The following is a 22,071-nucleotide window of genomic DNA, read 5'->3' on the forward strand; positions in this document are numbered from 1 at the left end:
AATAATAATAATAATAATAATAATAATAATAATAATAATAATAATAAATAATAATAATAAAACATATAGGCAATATGTGCATTAGTTTTATAGTCTAGTGTTGTAGTATTAAAAATATGTTTGTCTGATTGTACGTCTGACTCTGGATCTCATGTGGAGATCACAACATAATTGTTGGTTTGATTGTTAGTTAAACCCCCCGAATTATACATTGGAACATGAAACCCTGCCAATTATGAGGAGCTGAACCAAAAAAAAAAAAATGTGGCTATAATTATAATTACCAAAGTTAATTTAGTATCACTTTATAAAAAAAGTTAAATTAAACAGGATATGTAAACAATGGCTGATGCACGAGTCATGATTTTAATACAGTAATTTTTATGAATGCCTATTGTTTACTGTTTGAGATCAAAATCACTATTAATGCATTTAAGTCAAGAAAATGAACAAAGAAGTCGTGACTTGTTTGGGTAAGTCTTTGATTCTGCAACGAATCAAATGAAGACTCGTAGATAAACGTTAAGGCGGTCCGAAGCACTCAGGACCTTAGTGGCTTTCTGTGTGACCCCGTCGCTCTGGCCTCGTGCCGACCCCCCCTGACTCTGTCGGCTTTCATAAAGCAGCAAACCATGCTGAAGGAATAAACTGGAAGCTGGGCTGGTTTTCTGCTTGTTCAGCTCTGAAGGGCTTCGCTTTGCAAAGCCAGAGAGGGATTCTCTCTTTGACAATAAACCTCCTGGATGCTACTGAATCAGGCTTTTTTTTTTTTTTTTACTTCCCAGTTTAACTCTGGGTCCATGGGAAAATGGTCTTTCCTGCTACTTGGTGTTTTTAAGTCTCATCTTAAAGCAAATTTGTACTCACTGGCTTTTAATACAGCATGAGGGATGATTTCTTATTAATTTATTTATTCACTTCCTTTTTTTTTTATAGTTTTTTTTATTTATTAACTTTATTAATATTAACTTTTTATTTTTTTAAATTCCTGTACGTTTTTGCGGTCTCCTGTTGTTGCATTGTCTTCTCGCTATTTGTATTATGCGCAGCACTTTGGCCAACAACGTGCTTTATAAATAAATTCAATTTGGTTTAAAATGAAAACCAAATTATTGACAAGATTTTATTCGTTTTCATGCAATTTGTGGAGCTGAATGTGCCGTATTACGCTTTAGAAAAAGCTGTAAATATCCACTTGTACACAGATTATGGTTCCTTTCACCGCAGTGGACTAGAGGTATCTTTTTTTTTTTTTTCCAAAAACACGAGCAGTGAGGGCCCTCCAGTCGGACGGGCTGCATTGTCCATTCCTTGGAGTTGCTAGGCAGCCGGGAAGTCCAGGGGAATCTGAGGCAGGTCGAGCACTGGCAGAAACTTCCCAACAGCATCGGACAATAAAGCTAAACATCAGGACATAAGCTTTGTCTTTGTGGAAGAGGGGGTTGGTGTGTGTGTGTGTGTGTGTGTGTGTGTGTGTGTGTGTGTGTGTGAGATGGAATAAAATGTGTCGGTGTCAACATGAATAAAACATTGGTTCGGCTGCAGAACGCCTCCCTGTGCTCCTTACTGATGCATTATTTACTTAATGTTCTCAAACATTTAACGAATGACCTAATTTTTCTGTATCAACACGAGATTTAGGAATGCAGCTACCAGAGTTTTCCATTACCCATTAATTTATTAGTTTAGTTAAGAAGATAGAGTTTTTTTTTTTTTAAATCACAAGATCCTTTAGTCAAAGGTTGTCTTGTGGTGTTTTCATGTTCCTGCTTCAAATTCACATTAGTTCTCTAGTTCTTTCTTAAATTCGTCCCTGTAATAGTCTAGACCTCGGATGTTCCTCAAGTTGTGATGTTGAACACCTAAAAAAAAAATATAAATGACTTTCTAACTGGTCACATCAGTTCAGTTTATTCATAAAGTCCCAACGGAAGTCATCTCGGGGCACTGAACAGAAACATTCATACTGTGTATATATATATAAAAAGTAAATTAATAACACTATTTATCTGAGGAGCAGCTTTGAGTTTAACTTCATCGCAGACTCTTATCTTGAGCAAGCATGAAGGTGACAGTGGAAAGGAAAAACTTCCTCACGAGAAGGAAACCTCTAGCAGAACCAGGCTCAGGACAAGCTGCCGTCTGCTTCGACCGGCTGGGTTTGAGAGGAACGGGAAGGAGGAACAGATACACAATGGCAGGTCAAGAATCACGTTAAGATAGAAATGGTATCAAACGAAAACTATTCAATTTTAACAATTCATTTAAGGAAATTAGGTCAGTTTGTCCTCTAGTAGTCTAAGCCTATAGCAGCATAACAAGCCGACCCTAACTATAGGATTTATCTAAAAGGAAAACCTTAAGCCCAGTCTTAAAACTGGACAATGTGTCAGCGTCACGGACAGAAACTGGAAGTTGGTTCCACAAGAGAGGAGCCTGATGACTGAAAGATCTTCCTCCCATTCTGCTCTTGGAAACTCTAGGGACCACAAGTAAGCCTGCAGTCTGAGAGCAAATGTATATAAGATGGAGCTAGGTTGTTGAGGGCTTTGTAGTTGAGTAAGATTTTGAGTTCAATTCTGGATTTGACAAGGAGCCAATGGAGAGAAGATAAAAAATTGCTGCAGTTCATACCAACTGATTGTCTTTCAACATTTGTATTTCCGTCACCAATGTTTTAACAAAAAGTAACAAAAATATATATTTTTAGGTGAAAATGAGGTTCTGGAGGCTCTGCAGAAGATTGCATCGAAGAACAAAATTTGGAGGTCCTATATCGGGATGGGCTACTACAGCTGCTCTGTCCCACCACCCATCCAGCGCAATCTTCTGGAGAATGCTGGCTGGTGAGTACCTTCAGGTGACTGGTAAAACATCACAGACATGTGAGACGATTTCTTGTGGTGCAGCCTCGTGTAACCAATGACGTTAATTTAGAAGTATGTTTTATCTATTAGAAGCTTAATTTGACTAGTGTGCCTTTAATCTGAAGCCTTGTGACTCCACTCGTGAGAACTCCAGCTTTATGCTGAACAAGATTTTCTTCCACCCAAATTCAATTCAGTCATCCCTGCATTTTTCTTTTTTTCTGAACTTCATGGACTTGAACAGAAATACAATGCATTCCACAAACCCGTCACGGTTCCTTGATTAACAACAACTTTGTCCCTTTGTCCGTGTGTCCAAACTCGTTCAACAGATTCATTGCGAGTTTTGTTTTCAGGGTGACTCAGTACACGCCTTACCAGCCCGAGGTCTCCCAGGGTCGCCTGGAGTCTCTCCTCAATTACCAGACCATGATCTGTGACATCACAGGCATGCCTGTGTCTAACGCCTCCCTGCTGGACGAAGGAACAGCTGCGGCGGAGGCCATGCAGCTCTGCCACAGGTACCCAAACACTGATGTGCTGGAAAGATGCAGAAAAATAAACTGTTAATGATTTATCTTTAGTGTAAACTAAAATAAGACAAATGTGCTCTTAATACATAATCAATTTATATGAAGGTCAGGGATGCCTTGGTTATAAATGATTTAATCATTTGTTGTTTCTTACAGACAGAACAAAAGACAGACCTTTTACATTGACCCACGCTGCCATCCCCAGACCATTGCTGTGGTGCAGACCAGAGCTAAGTATGTATTACCAAGGCTCAGCTCTTCTAGAGCACCAAAGCCAAAAGTAAATAAAACATAATTTACCTCTAGTTCAACATTGAGTTGCTCAATGTTTGTGCTGCTGTGCACCTTTACATAGTTTTAGTTTTGTCGAGCTTTAACTGTTTTTTTTTTTTCAGCTACATTGGAGTGAAAACTGTGCTGAAGTTGCCTCATGAGATGGACTTCAATGGGAATGATGTGAGCGGCATGCTCTTTCAGTATCCAGACACTGATGGCAGGGTGGAGGACTTCACTGCACTTGTAGACCGGGCACACAAGGGAGGGGTAAGGGAGCCTTCGCCACAGAAAGCATACTAAAAATGAGTCTTTATGTTAGAAACTCACACCCTCAAGTCTTTGATAGGCCTGCAGCAGCTACATGTGAAGTGTTATACCGATGACACGTCTGCTTATATATTTAAGCAGATTGGTCTGTCGACCTGGTAAATCTCTTCATTATTATAATTTTGTCAGACTATGCATAGTTTGAGTTGTAAATATAAAGCAGAGTGATTTATAGTCAGAGGAGTTGTCTTTGTATAACCAGATGTTGTTTGTGAACAATGACCTAATTCAGTTTATTTATGACTTTGTGCGTCCAGGCCATGGCTTGCTGTGCCACTGATCTGCTCGCCCTCTGCGTGATGCGCCCCCCAGGAGAGTTCGGTGTTGATATCGCCCTGGGCAGCTCCCAGAGGTTTGGGGTCCCCCTCTGCTATGGCGGCCCACACGCTGCCTTTTTCGCCGTTAAAGACAACCTGGTCCGTATGATGCCCGGCAGAATGGTCGGAGTCACCAGGTGAGAGAAATATATTCACAGTTCAACTAACGCAGCTACATTTATTCTGACTGAAATAAATTAAATACCATATTTTCCGTCGTAAACGTCGTACTGCCCTATAAGTCGCATCAGTCCAAATATGTCTAATAAAGTGGAAAAATTCATAAATACGTCACTTCGCCGTATACGTCGCACCTATTATACGTCACCGCTGACGACCCGGAAATGTGGGCTGGTGTTGTGCCAGAAATCGATTGGCTACCGTGGGAGCTTGCGCGGGAGGACTATAACAAGAATTTAACAAGATTAACACTTAAAAACATTATTTATTTGCTCGATATTATAGCAAAGGTGTGTCTCAGTCTAACTTTTCCATAATAAATGCACTTTAATGGTAAAATCAGCTGCATTTTCAAAATCTGATACTAAAAATAATTGTTAGCTCGACTTTTTAGTAAAGGTGTGTCTCAGTTGAACTTTTACTTAATAAATGCACTTCAGTGGTCAAACCAGCTGCTTTTTGCCGGGGTGGCACAGTGAAATGAAGCTGATTTGACGGTTGCTCCAGGGAGACGACAGTGGCTTTCTATGACAAGCCGATTGTGTCATTAATAGCCACTTTTACTTATTACATGACACAATGGCATGCCATACAACTCAATTGCCATCTAGCGGCTGAAAATGGTAGTGTTCAATATTTTCAATCAGAATGAATGTAAACGGTCATATCTTAGCCAAACATTGGTTTATAAATATGGGAAAAAATTCATAAATACGTCACTTCAGCATATAAGTCGCAGGGCATGCAAATTATGCAACAACAAAAAAACGCGACTTATACAGCGAAAAATACCGTAAATTAAATCTTCAGTGAGAATTTTTTGTTTCGTGTTATGTTTCAGGGATGCAGCGGGTAAGGAAGTGTATCGTCTCGCATTGCAGACGAGAGAGCAACACATTCGGAGAGACAAGGCAACCAGCAACATTTGCACTGCACAAGTATGGGCCGATTCACTATTCGTGTGTTTTTTTTAATTGAATTATATATTATTTAAAAAGAAAAGCATTTCCCATGTTCATTGAGAAAGCATATTGAAACAGAGTGTCAACTATATAAAATGTTTTTGTACACTTAGACAAAGTTTCATAGTATGAAAACGTATTTTATTTGTCGTTCAACACTTTCTCTCTCTCTCTAGGCTCTACTGGCCAACATGGCTGCCATGTACGCACTGTATCACGGGCCTCAGGGACTCAAACACATCGCTGAGAGGACGCACAACGCTGCACTGATCCTGGCTGAGGGTAAATTTACCAACAGTTTTTCTGAAATGTGACAAAATGTTAAAAGTTTAAGAAGACACTACAAGGCAACTAATAATTATTGATCAGATGATAAGACTTCTATCTCTAATGACGTTTTTATGTTTGTTTTGGAATTTTACCATCAAAGTAAAAAACAAAAAAACATTGCACAAATGACTCAAAATGACACTGCTTGAATTTTTAAGAGGAAAAATTTCATTTTGGAGTACTTATTTTTTCTTTAAATTAACTGAATATTTGAATGCAAGTTAAAAAATTAACATTTTTAATAAACAAAATTATAATGGTGCATTTGTTGAAATCTGGAATGGGTCAAAGTTTGAGTCCTCAAACATATTGGAGGAAAAATATTACAGAATAAACTATTTCTTCAGCAAAAAAACTTCAAAATAAGGTTCCATAATTTTATCTTCTGTTTCAAACTTCAACCAGTCAGGGTCTGAGAATGAAAGTGAACCCTTTTGGTTAAGTCCTACCACATTTACATCACCAAACAAAGGGATGTTATTTTTGTCCATCTGAAAACAACAAATCTGTCTGCGATAAGTTTGCTGCTCATAAAAGAGACAAAACAAGCTCTCTGATCGTCTAATCATAAATCCATTTAAGAAGCATGATGGTGGTAGTTTTTTCTAGTTTGAGGCTGTTTTGTTGAATTTATGGAAATCCAGTTTTCTTATGTTAAAGACATTTGTAAACAGAGATTAATATTTCATAATATCAAAGTCCTGACTTTAACCCTATGAAGTTTTAAAAAAGGCCAATGATAGCATTGAAGTATATGGTGATTTTATTCATCTTTTTAATTTGGCGTTTTGTTCCAGGTCTGAAGAGAGCAGGACACCGGCTGCACAGCGACATGTTCTTCGACACGCTAAAGGTAAACTGTAGCGTAGCTGCTAAAGACATCCTGGAGAGAGCCGCTCAACGACGGATAAACCTGCGAGTCTACTCCGAGGGTGTGGTGAGTCTTAATGCATTTATAATGTTAAACGGTTAGAAGCAACAATGTTGCAGGTTTCAACAGGTTTGTTTTCTTTGCTGTTCTAATGTTGGGTGGGAAACGCAGTCAGAATCAGCTTTGTCATTGCACCGAAGCACAAAGAATTTACATTTTCAGTACAGCCCGTCCGAGTGAAGCATAAACAGACATGGGGAGACGGAGGTGTCTGAGGCCACGGCCTCGTGGGAGACGCTGCCCTTTTCGTTTAGATAAGGAAAAAAGAAACACGAGGGAAGTGGAGGTATTAATAAAAATCATATCTCATTCTGTGTCCAAGACGGGACACAGTGTGAAAGTCGCAACAAACAAAAAAACCTCTTCACATAAACAGAAACATACTGATGACATCATAATACATATATGCATGAGGAAGGCCGACGAAGGAGGCGAGTTTGTCCGTGGACACTGCCAGGTAGTCCCCATAGTCCTGATAAGATGGTGCAGTGTCTATCAGCCGGCTCAGCTCTGACACAGGTCCAGAGCTTCTTGTTCATATAACGTCCTGGAGAGTTTGAGATAGTTGGCCAATTGAAGGCCGACACGGGGGAGCCAGATTCAGATATTTTACGTAAAGGAGTTTTGACACAGTGCGTAATTGCAAAACAACATGCATAAAAATTATATAAAAAAGTACTTATTTTGGAAAAAGTCACTTTATTCTGTAAAAATGCAGTATGAATAAGTACTGAATGGCTGCTGAAATGTACAGGAGACATTAAAACAAAAATAAGGGCTGAAAGACATAAAACTTCAATTTATCTCAGTTACATGATCTAAAGCTTTTATCAAACAAGGCATTTGTTTTTAACTTCACCGCATTATATTTGAGATATTCTCAGCCAGGTTTGCATTCTGATTTTTTTAGTAATTATGTTTGCAGCAGTATATATTCAAATCTTTTGGTTAAAATATTCATATTTGCTCCTTTTCCTACAGTTGGGTGTCTCTCTGGACGAGACGGTGACTGAGAGGGACTTGGACGATCTGCTCTGGGTCTTTGGCTGTGAATCTTCCGCTGTACGTTGTTGCTAACGTTAATTGTTGTACCAGTGTTTATTTCCCATAACCTCAGTCCCTTTTTGAAAGTAAAGCCTTGCGGGGTTTTAATTGGACATTTGCAGGAGCTGATTGCTGAAAAGATGGGTGAGCGAGTGAAAGGGATTATGGGAAGTCCTTTCAAAAGAACAAGCACGTTCCTCACACACCAGGTGTTCCACAGGTTGGTTCACATTGTGTTTAATGATGCACACAATTTTGACATGCTTCAAGCTGGTACACTTGTCAGCCTTTTTAGATTTTTGTAACATTTTATTGTATTTTTTTTTTAATGATCTGGATTAATTTATGGCTGCTTAGAAACCCCTTAGAAACCAGCTTTAATCGAGTCATTATTAGGACACTTTATAGCAGCCTGTATCAACACACTGCCAGTGTTGGTCTGTGCACTTGGTGCGAGATCTGACATTGAAGTTTTTGCTCTAATTTTGGCCAATTTCAGTAGTTGTGTGCGAGTTTAGATTGTTGCATTATAGGAGTGTGCTGGTGAAGATTCTCAGTCATCCAGGACATGATGAATTCAAAAAGCGTTCAATACAAAAACAACTGGACTTTATTTGTAACGGAAGACGTTACAACTCACTCTCTGCTCACGCTCTCTCTCTCTCTCTGCTCTTTGAATTGAGAAAGCTCCTCGGATGAGGAGCGAAACGTCTTCTGTTACAAATAAAGTCCAGTTGTTTTTGTATTGAACGCTTTTTGAATTATAGGAGTGGCATCTGTGTAGGTTTCTAAAAGTGGAATCTTTAATCTTTATTGTAGCCATAAAGTCCAGGTCAGTCTATTCTTTAACACAAACATTGTGATAAATATATGCTTAGTCAAACATCCTTTTTGAAGGTTAAAAATTGGTTTTAATCCATTTAGGCTGTTTGTTACCTCAGTTAAACGTCTCTGAGGTGTTGATGTCTTCTTGCAGTTACCACTCTGAGACCAACATTGTTCGGTACATGAAGCGTCTGGAGAACAAGGACATTTCTCTGGTGCATAGCATGATACCACTGGTTCGTCCACCATGTACTTAATGCTTGAATATTAATCCTATTAATGTGTCACAAGTTAAAATAATATGTTTATAAAGTTTTGCTTTCCTCTTTAGGGCTCCTGCACCATGAAGCTAAACAGTTCATCTGAGCTCATGGTGAGTTCATCGGAAACATTTCCTTGACAACTAGAGAAATCAGTTTTTCAGAAAAAGCAATGCTTGCCCAATGACTTTGCTGAATACGCTAAAACTTGAGTCATTAAAGCTATAAAAAGAATACTAACTAAAGGTTAAAATGAGCACAATGCTAACTAAAAGCTAAATATAGTCAAAAGCTAGCTAAAGGTCACAAAACTAGACAAGTGTCCACAACTTGGCTAAGAGCTAAAAGTAGCAACAGGCTAAAACGTAAAAAGCAAAAGGCTAACTATATGCTAAAATTAGCAAAAGGCTAAAAGTAGCAAAAAAGTAGCTACATTAAAGCTAAAATTGGCAAAGAAGACAAAAATAGAGCAAGTTTGCAGAAGCAGATTGAAAAATAATGTTTTTGAAGGAACTGGGAGATGCCAAAGAATTTCTCTGGGAAAATTATTTCTATACCGTATAAATTTAAATATTATAAAAGTTACAAAAATCATAGCACCCATCTCTGAATGAGCTGAAAGTTTTTAAAATATGGCTAAAATGGCACAAACAATGCAGAACAGTTTAAATGCAAATAATAAGGTAGAATAGTTTAGGAAATGATGCTGACTCAGCATCCACACTAACTAATTTAATTTTTTACCTAAACTTAACTCCATGCGGTTTTAGACAGTTGTGTCCTCTGTCTCACTGCTGTGTCTGTCCTCAGCCAATCACCTGGAGGGAGTTTGCCAACATCCACCCGTTTGTGCCACTAGATCAGGCAGAGGGCTACCAGAAACTTTTCAGGCAGCTGGAGAAGGATCTCTGTGAGGTGACGGGCTACGACAAGATCTCCTTCCAGCCCAACAGGTGACGTTGCAAATGATTACACCCAAGATCTGAGTCTGATCTGAGACTGCTGCCTCACATCAGGATAACAGACGTAAATAAATCTGTTGGGACTCTTGCATCAAAGTGATGCTTTTTTTTGGAAACGTGAAACGTGATCTTTCTAAAAACTGTCACCGAATGTATATCTGCATGTCTTTAGTATGTGAAGGTCAACAAAAACTGAAAAAGATTAGTTTTATTCTAAAAAGATATGCTAAAATATTGAAGACGGGTTTGTACGTACCCTTAAAGCGACTGCAAATCTTTGCGTTCTCGTCATGTTTCAAACTGTTTGACCGTAACTGGTATTCCAGGCGCGTTCAAGCATCCATTCAGCCTGTTTACAGTGCATGTCGTCGGTGTTGTTTTGTGCACCACACCTCACACGAACAAGAAAAAAAATGAAGGCGAGACTTCTGAGAAGTTCAAAACGATTATAGATATTCAGCTGCCAACATTACTAGAAGAAATGATGTTCACAAGACTGTAGCTAACTTTGCAGAGCGTGGACGCAAGAGAAAATGCGACCCAGATTATTTGGATAGAGCGTGTTGGAGAAATGGAGCCAAGGAAAACGACGTGCAATACAAACAAATTTATCTGCGTTAGTTTATTATTCTCTAATCCAGAATAAAATGTTTGTTTTTATTTGTGAATATTTAACTTTAGATTTTCTTGAGGTTCAAAGAGTTTCTTTAAGTTCGAGTCAAAGGCGTTTTATCTTTTCAGCCGCTGTCCACAAGTTAAATGTCAGAAACTACGTTTCGAACACTTCCAGGTTTGGTCTGATAAAGTACACACCCACCTTTTGTTGCTATCAGCAACACTGGCCAGGCGTTATCGCACAGCCAGTTCTTCATCCTGTCTGTCTCTGCTCTTTCGGTACTGTAGACCGGTCTTTGGACTTTGATGGGGTTAAATATGTATGTGTGACCCTGGCGTGTTTGTCTTGTTTTGCAGTGGCGCTCAGGGAGAATACGCCGGCCTGGCCGCTATAAAAGCCTACCTGAACTCGAAGGGAGAGAGCGCAAGGAGTGTAAGTGTGTCTGGATGGATAAAGAAAAAACCCAACAAGACACATTAGATGAAACCTTTTCAGTCACTTCTAACAATGTGGAACACATACACAATGAAATTGTATTTCCTGAAAAATACCGGCGTCTAACATTAAGCCACATTCAGAAAAGTGTCTGCTTTTCTTCGTTAAGACAAACCTGTCGTCAGAAAAGTCCTTGCTTGATTCTGTAACGACAAAATAAACGTGAAATGGTGAGCTGTTCGCAGGCTCCTTTAGACTAAACCAGGGTTAATCTTGTTGCACTCCGATAAGATAATCATTCCTGGCTGCTGTTTACAGTAAGGTTTAAAGGTGAAAGTGAATTTATCCTCTAATTTGAAACGCGGTGAGATTAAAATTTTTACTTCAATTTTTGCATTTTAATCTCACCAAAACAGAGTAATCTAAGGGACAGACGTATGCAAGTCTGAAGTGGAAGCCATTAATCAGCAGAAGCACTGTCAAAATAAAACCTGTTTTGACCAGTTACATGACTTTATGTAAAAATAATTTGTCAGCACTAGTTGTTTTATCGCACCCAACTCTACTGAGAGGTTAACGCGGGTCATTAATGGTCGTCGTCCCGAGTTCCTGAATGTTGGGAACTCAACAGGTCACTTTGACATCACAGATTAACATTTTCATTTTTTTTAAAGTTTGATTGTTGAAAATGCCTTCCGTATCCCAGCGCGCTGATTGGCCGCAGACGGGACGAGCGCAGATAAAGACACCGCCTCGTGAGATTAAAGAACGGCTGACTCAAGGATTTTTTTTTTTCTTTCACTGCGTAATTTGGCCTTTGTTTTTGATAGCTTCTTCATAAGTACGATCTTAGATAGTGGGCTGATCCCTGGTAAGAGTCAAGGTCCAAACTGTGCAAACAAAGGGGCTGACAGCAGTGGGATCCAGCCATAGGCTATCCGCTTTTAAGATTCCATATTTGGACGTTTTAAGATTTTCAGGGACCTGAAGGTCGGCCAACGTTGACTTGGCCTGTGTGTGTAAGTTGCAAAATGCCAAACGTGTCGTCCTAATAAGGGATCAAATGGTTACTCATTAGTACCAGGGGTGGCTGTTGTGCAACAAGCCTCAAAAAGCTCAACTTTCATGACTTAAAATCAAATGTTTAATTTCATTTATTCTGCCACAACTTTTGAATTTTTTTATTTTAAATTTAATGTATGTTTGGAGTGACGTTTCTTCCGTCGCCTAAAACCAGATGTGCATACCAAGGATCAAGCTGGCTCGACTGCTTAAAATCTGTGAGCGTAAATCGTGTCCAGCTCTGCACTTGAAGCTTTCAGACGGGAGAAATCTATCCAGAAGTTGTTGATGTTCTTCGTGTTTAGTTTTGACTCAGTCTTGTAGACTGATAGTTTACCTGTTGCTTCAGGTCTGCCTGATCCCCAAATCTGCCCACGGCACCAACCCAGCGAGCGCTCAGATGGCGGGCATGAAGGTTCAGGTGGTGGAGGTGGACAAAGACGGCAACATTGACCTGGCGCACCTGAAGGCCCTGGTGAGAGCTGACATGTGCAAACAAAAGTAGAACCTGAATCCTGACACGTTGTGTAAAATGTAAAACCCGAACGAGATGATTTGTGATCAGATAATGTGATCACAATGGAACATAATAAACTTAAATGTTTAAACTGTGAAATTGTACTATTTGTAGGTAAAAAAAAAAAAAAAAAAAAAAAATTTATTTTGAATTTTGTGCCTGCACCATGTCCTCAGAAAAGTTGGGACCGGACCATGAAGCACCCCCTCTTGTTTTGACACCAGTCTGTAATAGTCTAGGAACTGACAAGACCAGTTTCTGTAGATTGGAGTGGATTATTGTCACATTCTTGCCTGATGTGGGATTCCAGCTGGTTGTCTTTTTTTAATTTTTTGTTTCATGATGCATCAAATGTTTTCAGTTGGTGAGAGGTTAGTACTGCAGGCAGGCCAGTTCAGTACTGGTACTGTTTTAGGGAGGAAGTATACGAGCATTATCTTGCTGAAATATGCAAGGCCATCCCTGAAAAAGACGTTTTCTGGATTGGAGCATTTGTTCTCAAACCTGCATGTACTTCTCTGCATTGATGGTGCCTTTGCAGATGTGTAAGCTGCTCAGGACAGAGGCACTAATGCACCCAACAAGAACACGTTTTATCCTTTTTATTTTATTTGTTCTGCTTCTTTTAACGCTTCGAGTTACTTTTTTTTCTTTTAAGTTTGTTTTAGTTATGTTGTGGGCAAATGAAGAGTTTCGTTGCTCAGTGTAAACTGTTTTTCTCTGTCAAACAATTTTCAGTCAGGTCATCTGGACAGTTTGTTGTTGTTTGTTTTAAACGTTTCACCTTTCATCCAGAAGGCTTCATCAGTCAAGGAAACACAACACAAGGCCGTTGTGTGTTTCCTTGACTGATGAAGTCTTCCGGATGAAAGGTGAAACGTTTCAGGAAAAAACAAAACTGTCCAGATGACCTGACTGAAAATTGTTGGATTATATACCTGGATTATTGAGCATGGACTATTTTTGTTTTTCTCTTGTGTTCTGATAAACTTATTGAACCTTGCATTATTTGGCCACCAGATGTCGCTGTGTTGAGTCGTTCAGAACTTGAGGTTGAATCTTTTTCTGGGAAGATTGTTCCAAATGCTTCTATTTCTGCAGTAAATAATTTATGGAAGTGGTCCTGAGTTCATGCAGTGATGTTCAGAACAGAATCATGCAGTGGCCCCCCAGGGCCCAAAGATTACAAGCATCTAATGATTTTCAGCCTTGTGCTTTGAGCTCAGAGATTTCTCCAGATTATAGAAGTTTTTTTTAAATAATAATAATAATGTCATCACAATGTCAGCACTGTATGTTTCCATACAATGGCGAAATTAGTCTCTGCATTTAACCCATCCACCACCCGGTGGTGCGGTGGGCAGCTATTGAGGGCGCCTGGGGGGCATTTTGGGGATGGGGTGTGCTGTCCAGGGACACCACGTGATATGCAGTGACTGGGGATCGAACCTGGGGCTTTTGGGTCCCAAGCCGGCTGTCCTGCCTCTACACCATCTCGGCCCCTGTTTTTTATATCATTATGAACTGTAGATGATGGGACATTCCATCTTTCCTATTTTTTTGTTGTTGTTGGGGAACTTTACTCTGAAATTGTATTTTTAGACTCAGTATTTTGCAGATTGGTAAACCTGTGCCCATCTTAACTTCTGAGAGATTCAGCCTTTCTTAAATGCTCATTTTTCACCCAGTCCTCTTACTGACCTGTTGATAATTAACCCAAATAGTTGAAAATTGCTCCTTCAGCTGTTTCTCATCCGTAACACTAACTTTCGCAGCCTTTTGTTGCCTCTGTACTGTTTTTAAGATGAGTTGCACCAAATTTACTTTTTTTTTTTTTTTAAACCGTGACATTTCTAAATTTCAACAATTGCAAACAATTTCACCCCAACTTTATCAGAATTGTATAAAAAGCTTTGTAGAGCAAACACAACTCTTTATAGGAGCCTACAGTAAATTTGTGCTCACTAGTCTTTGCAGTAGTTTTTGGGTGAACCAGTTTTGGCAACGCTGATGTCCTGTTGTTGACTTCTTGTTTTAGGTGGACAAACACAAGGCAAGCCTGGCAGCCATTATGATCACCTACCCGTCTACATTTGGGGTCTTTGAGGAGAACGTCAGAGACGTTTGCGATCTTATCCATAACAATGGCGGCCAGGTTTACTTGGATGGTGCCAACATGAACGCCCAGGTGAGGACAAAATTCAGTCAGGGTTGAGGGGAAACCAAAAATTAACAGGATGGAGGTTTATAGATAAACTTTATCACGTGTTAAATAAAAAACTTCTAGTTTTTGCAGAATGTAGAAATTGGCAAATATCCTGATGTCGGCAGTGTATTAATTATAACAGGGTTACATATTGGGTTACATTAATGGGACAAAATAAAGCAATATAAACAAATCAATAGTATCAAAAGTTTGACTTAATTGTTTAAATGTGTTTTTTGTTTTTACTTTTTCTACTTCACCTTATCAAATACTTCTCTATACCTCTAGCATTGTGTAGTGCAGCTGCTCCAAAAACAAAAGACAATTTAAAAAAAAAAAAAAAAAAAAGCAAAGACAATGTATAAAAAAGGTTTTGCTATGCAGTAAATATTGTTAAATGCATATTGATTAAAGTAGAGCACAAAAACGTTAAATATATATTTTTACCTGCTGCCATTTTCTTCAGGTGGGTTTGTGTCGCCCTGGAGATTACGGTTCGGACGTGTCTCACCTGAATCTGCACAAAACCTTCTGCATCCCTCATGGGGGAGGAGGACCTGGCATGGGGCCCATCGGCGTGTAAGTAGCGCAGCAAACAATTAATCTAAACCGTTTCTGTGCTTGAGCTCAATGAATCATCAAAGGTGCCAATGAAGAATGTTTGAAGGTTCTTTATCTCGTCACACAGTTGAAATAAAACAAATCCATCACTTCACAGCAGAAACATCCTCCAAAGTTTAAATGGATCACAGAAAGTTGGACTTTACACGTCTGAACTGGCAGTTTGGGTAAAAACGATGAAATGTATCAATCACTGTTTTAAGTTTTATACGTTTTAGGATGTTTGACAGTTTTTGTCATATGTCAACTTTTAAAGTGTTAAATTTTTTTCTAAACATTTGCACAAAACCTTTTTATTCCCCCACAACCCTTTTAAATATACAGTATAAACAAATTATACATCAAATCATGGGGATTTTACTTTTTTCATCCAGGGTATCCCTCCTTGATTTAGAAATGACAATTTTCTCTCATTTCCCTCCAGAATACAGAGTTCACACCTGAGCTTCCAGAGTCAGGTAAATTGTAGCTCAGAACAATCTCAATAACTCCAACAGTCTTTTTAACGCCAACAAAGTTAAGTCAGGTCATCTGGATGTTTTTTGTGTTTTGTTGTTGTTGACGTTTCACCCTTCATCCAAAGGACTTCATCAATTTGTTGTGGCTCCTCTGACTGAATAAGTCCTTTGGATGAAGGCCAAAACGTCTCAAAAAAATAAAACTGTCCAGATGATCTGACTGAACTTTGTTGGATTTTAAAAAAAATAAAAATCTGGATTACTGAGCATGAACTTTGATGTTTTGAACCACTTTGGCCATGGCTGCCTCCAAGGAGTTGACGGGGGAGAGGGCAAGCCCCAGAAACCATCTTATCGCCAGCAAACTGGCTGGCCCACTATGAGAGTGTGCTGCTTGTGGGACTCAATTTGTTGTGGCTCCTTGGACTGATGAAGTCCTTTGGATGAAGGACAAAACGTCTCGACCAAAAAAAAAAAAAAAGTCCAGATGACCTGACTGAATATTGTTGGATTTTATACCTGGATTACTGAGCGTGAACTTTGAAGTCTTTATAACATCCACTACATAAAACACTGTAGAAACATAAAAATTCATATGAATGGTTTGCTGCCAGGGAGTGACAGACAGAGGCATGTGGTTACCACGGGGACCATAATGAGCAGTAATAACATTTCTTGTGATCTTAGTTCTTTTGTACGCCTTTTTTCTGAAGTTCTGTTGGAAGTTTAGGCTGTAGCTGCTTTGGGACTATAATGTTCTAGTCCAATGGCAACATTTGTTTGTATGACCACATGGGTAAAGTTGTACATGCAAGTAAAAAGATGAAAGCTTTTTTTCTTCCTAGTTTCCATCATATCTTAAAACATTTACCCTGACTGCGTGCTCTTCTCTTCAGGAAGGCCCACCTCGGCCCTTTCCTGCCAAGCCACCCGGTGGTCGCCATGCAGTCGGTGAACACCAGCAGCTCTCTGGGCACCATCAGCGCCGCTCCGTGGGGCTCCAGCGCCATCCTGCCAATCTCGTGGGCTTACATCAAGGTGACGCTTAAAACTGAGTTGTTTTTTTCAGAGCAGGGCCGTTGCGCGTCAAATCACCCAACGAGTGTAACTCGACCATCTCAGATTTTGATGCAACTTGGCACATTTGTTCATCGTCACCCCACAGCACAGGATCTCAAATCTTCGGTCAATCTGACCAGTGGTTTCAGAAATACGACCGTTCAAATTGTCTGTTTTTTTGGCTACGATGTGCGTTGTCGCTGATCTTCAGCCTCAATTATCTTAGGAACTACTGGGTCAACGTTCATAAACTTGGTGTTGTTGGAAAGGGACTTTGATGAGGATTCCAAATCTGCCCTTACTTTTTTTTAGCTGACTGTGTTGCAGCCCATGAACCTTTCATATATCCTTGAATTTGACCATGAGAGGACCTTTCCTGAAAATAATTCCTCTACTTGTTATCTAAAAATAAAAGCTTCAAAATGATATTTTTGGTTTAGGAGTAATTTTGATTAAAAAAATACAACCTTTCAGCATAAATAAGCCATAAAATCCATTAAAAATGTGTATAATGTGTTGAATTTGTAGTGCATTTATGGACTAAACTCATATCGGCTGTAGATTAATCTGACTTGTAACAAACTTTCAAGTTTCCCACCTATCTAAAATGTAACATTTTCAAAAGGGTATTTTTTTTTTGTTTCAGAGCAGTTTGTTATAATATGCATATATTTGGCCCAAAGTCATATTCTTATTGGTTGTAGATTAACCTGACTCCTAAAAATAACGTGTTAGAGTGGTCTTATATCACTCAGTGTATGTTAGGCTGAACACAAACCCCATGGCGAGCCTTCAAATCCCTGCTCAGAAATAAAATGCCTGTGAAATTGTGTTTTTCAGCAACTACAAACCGTTTGAATCATCTTGATATACCAGTACATTAAAAGAGTAAGCATCACAGCAGCTGCTACTGTTTCACAGAACATGAGAATTGAACACAACTTTTTTTTTTTTCCCTTGCCTGAAGTTTTTCTGTATTTTAGAGTATAAAAAAAAACATTTGAAAATATGATAAACTCTTGAAAGCCACATGTGGGCATTACCTGTGTAAAGATTCATGCTGCTGAAGAAAACTAGAACAAAGTAACAGAGGTTTTAGTTAAACATATCTAGATATTTTTCCATTTGGCACAGGCCAGCACTTTTTGTCACCAAAGTGAAGTTCACCAGGCATCGTTTATATATAAAGTAACTAAAGGAGAACATGACACCGTTTGATTATCATACTGCAAGGTGACTTCAGAGCTAGTTTCTCATTCGTAGTACAAGATGCTTGTCAGGATTTTTACTGTGAAAAACAAACAAGCCACATTTCATCCATCTGTGGCGTACCGTAGATCTGCTGATGGAAACCTTGAACATCAAAATGTGTTGTTGGTGACAGTAGGGAACATTCAACAGTTTCTGTGATGCTGTGTTGAGTGCTGTCATTCAGTATCTTCAAACACAACTTCAAGATATGACGATGAATCCATCATTAGTGACCGACACATGCTTTGACCGGCAGTGTAACTGAGCTCATCAAATCTACCTGTGGGTACAAATAAAGTACAGTAGGTTGATGGATTTTTTTGTTGTTTGTTTTTGCAGCTAGATGAGCTGCCCAATACATAAATGAGAACAATTTTATGCGATCACTAATAGGACCATATCACTGTAAGAGCTCCTGTGGTGACATGGGTGAGACTGAAGAGGCTACTGATAAAGTCCAGTTTGCAGTGTTCAGATACAGACACAATCCTGAACACTGAGGCTGTAACGGAGTTCTGCCCCAACATTATTTCATCCATTATCTTCTGCTTGTTTCAAAGTCAGAGGAGGCCCAGACATATCTTTCCACAGCCACCTCTTCTAGCTCTTCTGGGAGGACTCCCAAGTTGTTCCCAGGCCAACTGAGAGACGGTCACTCCAGCATGTCCCGGGTCTTCCCCGGGGTCTCCTCCCAGTCAGACATGCCCGAAGAACCTTCCTAGGGAGGCGCCCAGGGATACAATACACTGTACAACCAACAATATTCCAGGCATTCAAATCTTCAACATCCCACTAGAGGACATAGAACAGTGTGATACCAAGTAAGGGCAGATTTGGAATAATCGAATTTCCTTTCCAGTGATGCCAAGACTGTGAAATTTGACCCAGTAGTTCCTGAGATAATTGGGGTGGAAGATTTTTGCACAAAATTGAAAAATTTGGGTGGCCGTATTTCCGAAACCACTGGTCTAATTTAACTAAAATGTGAGTACATGTGCTGTGGGATCACTGTTGACAAATATACCAAGTTTCATCAAAATCTGAAATGGTCAGACTATAAAATTTTTCTTTTTTGAGGAGTGACTTGGCATGGAACGACGCAGCAGTGGCATTTTATGAAGGGGTTGTGGTGATAACTGTGTAAAATTCTGACCCAAAAACAAAGGATGTGGGATTTCCAAGCAAATTCAACCTTCATGTTGTAACAACATCATAAACGTTTCATGTCATTTATAGAAAAGACCTGATTTTGCCAACAATTCAAGAAAGCAGGTTTAATAAACTACTGTCCCTGAAAATGTTCTTCGGTTCGACTTTTCCTGAGTCTTTGTTGTTGTGCTCAGATGATGGGATCGAAGGGACTGACTCACGCTACAGAAGTGGCCGTCCTCAATGCCAACTATATGGCCAAGAGGCTGGAAGGTCACTATAAAATCCTCTTCAGAGGCAGGAAAGGTAAAGTTTGGTTTCTGCCAGTAGATCTGCTTTAGGAGGCAGATAGCGTTTCTAAAATCTGCTTCTGTTTGGTTCTGGGCAGGTTTTGTTGCTCACGAGTTTATTTTAGACGTGAGGTCGTTTAAGAAGAGTGCCAACATCGAGGCTGTTGACGTGGCCAAGAGGCTGCAGGATTATGGTAGGTTGAATCTACTTTAAATTTAGTCTCTTTGGTAAATTTGGTATATTTTCCCTTTTTTTTTGTTTGCAGGTTTTCATGCACCCACAATGTCATGGCCGGTGGCTGGTACGCTCATGATCGAACCCACCGAGTCTGAGGACAAGGCTGAGATGGACCGTTTCTGTGACGCCCTGCTTGGTATCCGACAGGAGATCGCGGACATCGAGGAGGGGAGGATGGACTCCCGCATCAACCCGCTCAAGGTACTCCATCTTGGTTTGGATCGGATGAAAGGAGTCGAATACGTAAAAATTTTTGTGAGGCTGCTTTTGCGGTGCCCGTTCCTCAGCTTTGGTTTTCTGTGCAGATGGCTCCTCACTCTCTGGCATGTGTCTCATCCTCAAAATGGGACAGACCTTACTCCAGAGAGTTCGCTGCATTCCCCTTGGTGAGTGTTCTTCTGTCAGATGAGTCTCTTATCAAGCAGCAGTGTTCAGGTTGTGCAGTTCAGTGTTTCCATACGACTGTATGAAGGTCATATCTGGTGTGTAAAGACTTGTAACCAACACACCCAGAAGAAAAGCGGTGCCTCAAGTGTGCCTATCTTCTGGAAGTGGTCCATTTATCCATTACTTTTTTAAAATGTGATGTAAAATGGAGCTGTAGTCTGTATATATAATCCGTAGCTTCGATCAGCTCCTCAAGTTTTACAAGTCTTGTTCAGACAGGTTTAACAACTTTTGTGATTTGGCACTTTAAAAAACCAATCACTGGATTCTTAAACTGCATATCTACATATAAATACCTGTCAGCTGGCAATAAACAAGTTGAATTTGTGCTAAAGTTTATGACTAAACACTTTGTTGACGAGTTTTGGGTATAAGGTTTAGTTTTTTTGCGTTTCTTGGAGGTTTTCTGTTTAACTCAGCAAATCCGCTGCAGTGAATTTGTCGACTCGGTGGAAAAACCGTGTTGAACTTGGACTGTTCGCTGAACCATGTTCTTGTGATGAGAAGAATCTCGTGGTGCGGGCTCACTCAAATCAAACCCAATTAGACCAGTTCACAATGGAAGACTATTTTTTCTTCTCTCTTCTGCTTCAATTTAATATTTTATAAAGACACGCAAAAAAAGGCAAATTCAAAGGTTAATGTGATTTGTTGCAGAGAACTGTAGAATGAATCACAGATACGACGATTTAAAGACCTTATTTTAACGCGTTTTCCTGTTTTTTGTGAACCCCGCAGCCTTTCATAAGACCCGAGACCAAATTCTGGCCGACCATCTCGAGGATTGACGAAATCTACGGCGACCAGAACCTTGTGTGCACCTGCCCGCCCATGGAGGTCTACGAGTCCCCGTACGAGGAGAAGCGGGCCTCCTCGTAGACTCTGTAGCTCCGCCCCAACGTCCAACCTGCGCTCAAAGCACTAAAACCTCCCAGACGTTTAACTCCGGCGAACTCTGTGTAAATATGAAAATCAGCCGGATCCTTTATTAAAGGAAGTTGGAAGTGTTAGCTTATTATTAATTGTGGTTAATTATCAGCTCTAAACAGCATCCTGTTCTTGTCTGGGGGGGTTGACATTGGGATTGAGCTTTGTGGGGGCTGGTTAATGTGAACTATTCAAACGGTGTAACCGTTTGCTTTGCTTTTTGTGCTGCAAAAAAATATATATATTTTTTTCCAGAAACCCTGTTCAGTTTTGACTCCAAACATTCGTTTTGTAAAATAGCCCCCTTTTCGTCCCTTTCACCCTCAGATTCCCGACACATGTTGGAGTTGTAGTCCTTATAGGCTCTTGTTCATATTCCTCTATTATTTCAAGCTGTTTTAATATTTGTTTTCTGGTGAATTGAGAATAGGCCTAATTTTTAAGGAATAATTTTCTAATCTAAATAGTTTTCTATGTTGGGAAATAATGTCTGTATTAAACATGTCTGTCTTAAAGTGTGTCCGATGCACTGCAGAGACGCTGAGCTCATAAAGAACGACTCGGACTCAAAAGACCTGCACGAGCAGCTTTCTTTCTCGTCTTCTGTTTGTGGTCTTTGTAATATTTACGCAGTTTGAAATTTGAAACTCGTTCTAAACCGTAAATTAAAAAAACGTAAATGTTTGAGGGGCTAAAATCACAGAATAGAGTGCAATGTCGAAACTGGCTGGTTGGAAACTAGAAAATCTAGGACGCGTCGTATTAAAAGATTCAGAGGCAATTCAGAAAATATAGGATCAGAGCTGAACTATTACCAAGTCTGTGTTGGAAATCTTTGTGAAAACTTTTTAATTTGTTGTTCTATCCAGCCATAAAAAAAGTAATCACCTTTAGGCACTTTGCTGTCACACTGATGCAAAATTAGACTAAAATATCAGTAATGGAATATAAAAGGGACTAAAAGATGTCTTCAAACTCTAC

General features: G+C 39.6%; 1 protein-coding gene across 1 annotated transcript in view; it reads left to right on the top strand.

Annotated features, from left to right (window-relative positions):
- gldc (glycine dehydrogenase (decarboxylating)) overlaps positions 1-21,649 on the top strand; it is a 24,447-nt gene extending 2,798 nt beyond the window's left edge. The window contains exons 3-25 of the mRNA XM_037680905.1: positions 2,711-2,846; positions 3,224-3,388; positions 3,557-3,634; positions 3,796-3,943; positions 4,261-4,457; positions 5,342-5,438; positions 5,639-5,744; positions 6,590-6,729; positions 7,705-7,785; positions 7,890-7,987; positions 8,744-8,828; positions 8,924-8,965; positions 9,663-9,805; positions 10,787-10,862; positions 12,277-12,402; positions 14,483-14,632; positions 15,117-15,229; positions 16,626-16,767; positions 19,383-19,494; positions 19,577-19,672; positions 19,745-19,917; positions 20,022-20,102; positions 20,902-21,649. Of these exons, the coding sequence (XP_037536833.1) occupies positions 2,711-2,846; positions 3,224-3,388; positions 3,557-3,634; positions 3,796-3,943; positions 4,261-4,457; positions 5,342-5,438; positions 5,639-5,744; positions 6,590-6,729; positions 7,705-7,785; positions 7,890-7,987; positions 8,744-8,828; positions 8,924-8,965; positions 9,663-9,805; positions 10,787-10,862; positions 12,277-12,402; positions 14,483-14,632; positions 15,117-15,229; positions 16,626-16,767; positions 19,383-19,494; positions 19,577-19,672; positions 19,745-19,917; positions 20,022-20,102; positions 20,902-21,042 (2,726 nt within the window). The 3' untranslated portion in view covers positions 21,043-21,649. The remainder of the gene's footprint in view (positions 1-2,710; positions 2,847-3,223; positions 3,389-3,556; positions 3,635-3,795; positions 3,944-4,260; positions 4,458-5,341; positions 5,439-5,638; positions 5,745-6,589; positions 6,730-7,704; positions 7,786-7,889; positions 7,988-8,743; positions 8,829-8,923; positions 8,966-9,662; positions 9,806-10,786; positions 10,863-12,276; positions 12,403-14,482; positions 14,633-15,116; positions 15,230-16,625; positions 16,768-19,382; positions 19,495-19,576; positions 19,673-19,744; positions 19,918-20,021; positions 20,103-20,901) is intronic.
- The last annotated feature ends 422 nt before the right edge of the window (positions 21,650-22,071 follow it).

The sequence above is a fragment of the Nematolebias whitei genome, chromosome 8 (genome assembly GCF_014905685.2).
Source record: "Nematolebias whitei isolate Nwh7 chromosome 8, NemWhi1, whole genome shotgun sequence".
In the NCBI taxonomy this organism is placed as follows: Eukaryota; Metazoa; Chordata; class Actinopteri; order Cyprinodontiformes; family Rivulidae; genus Nematolebias; species Nematolebias whitei.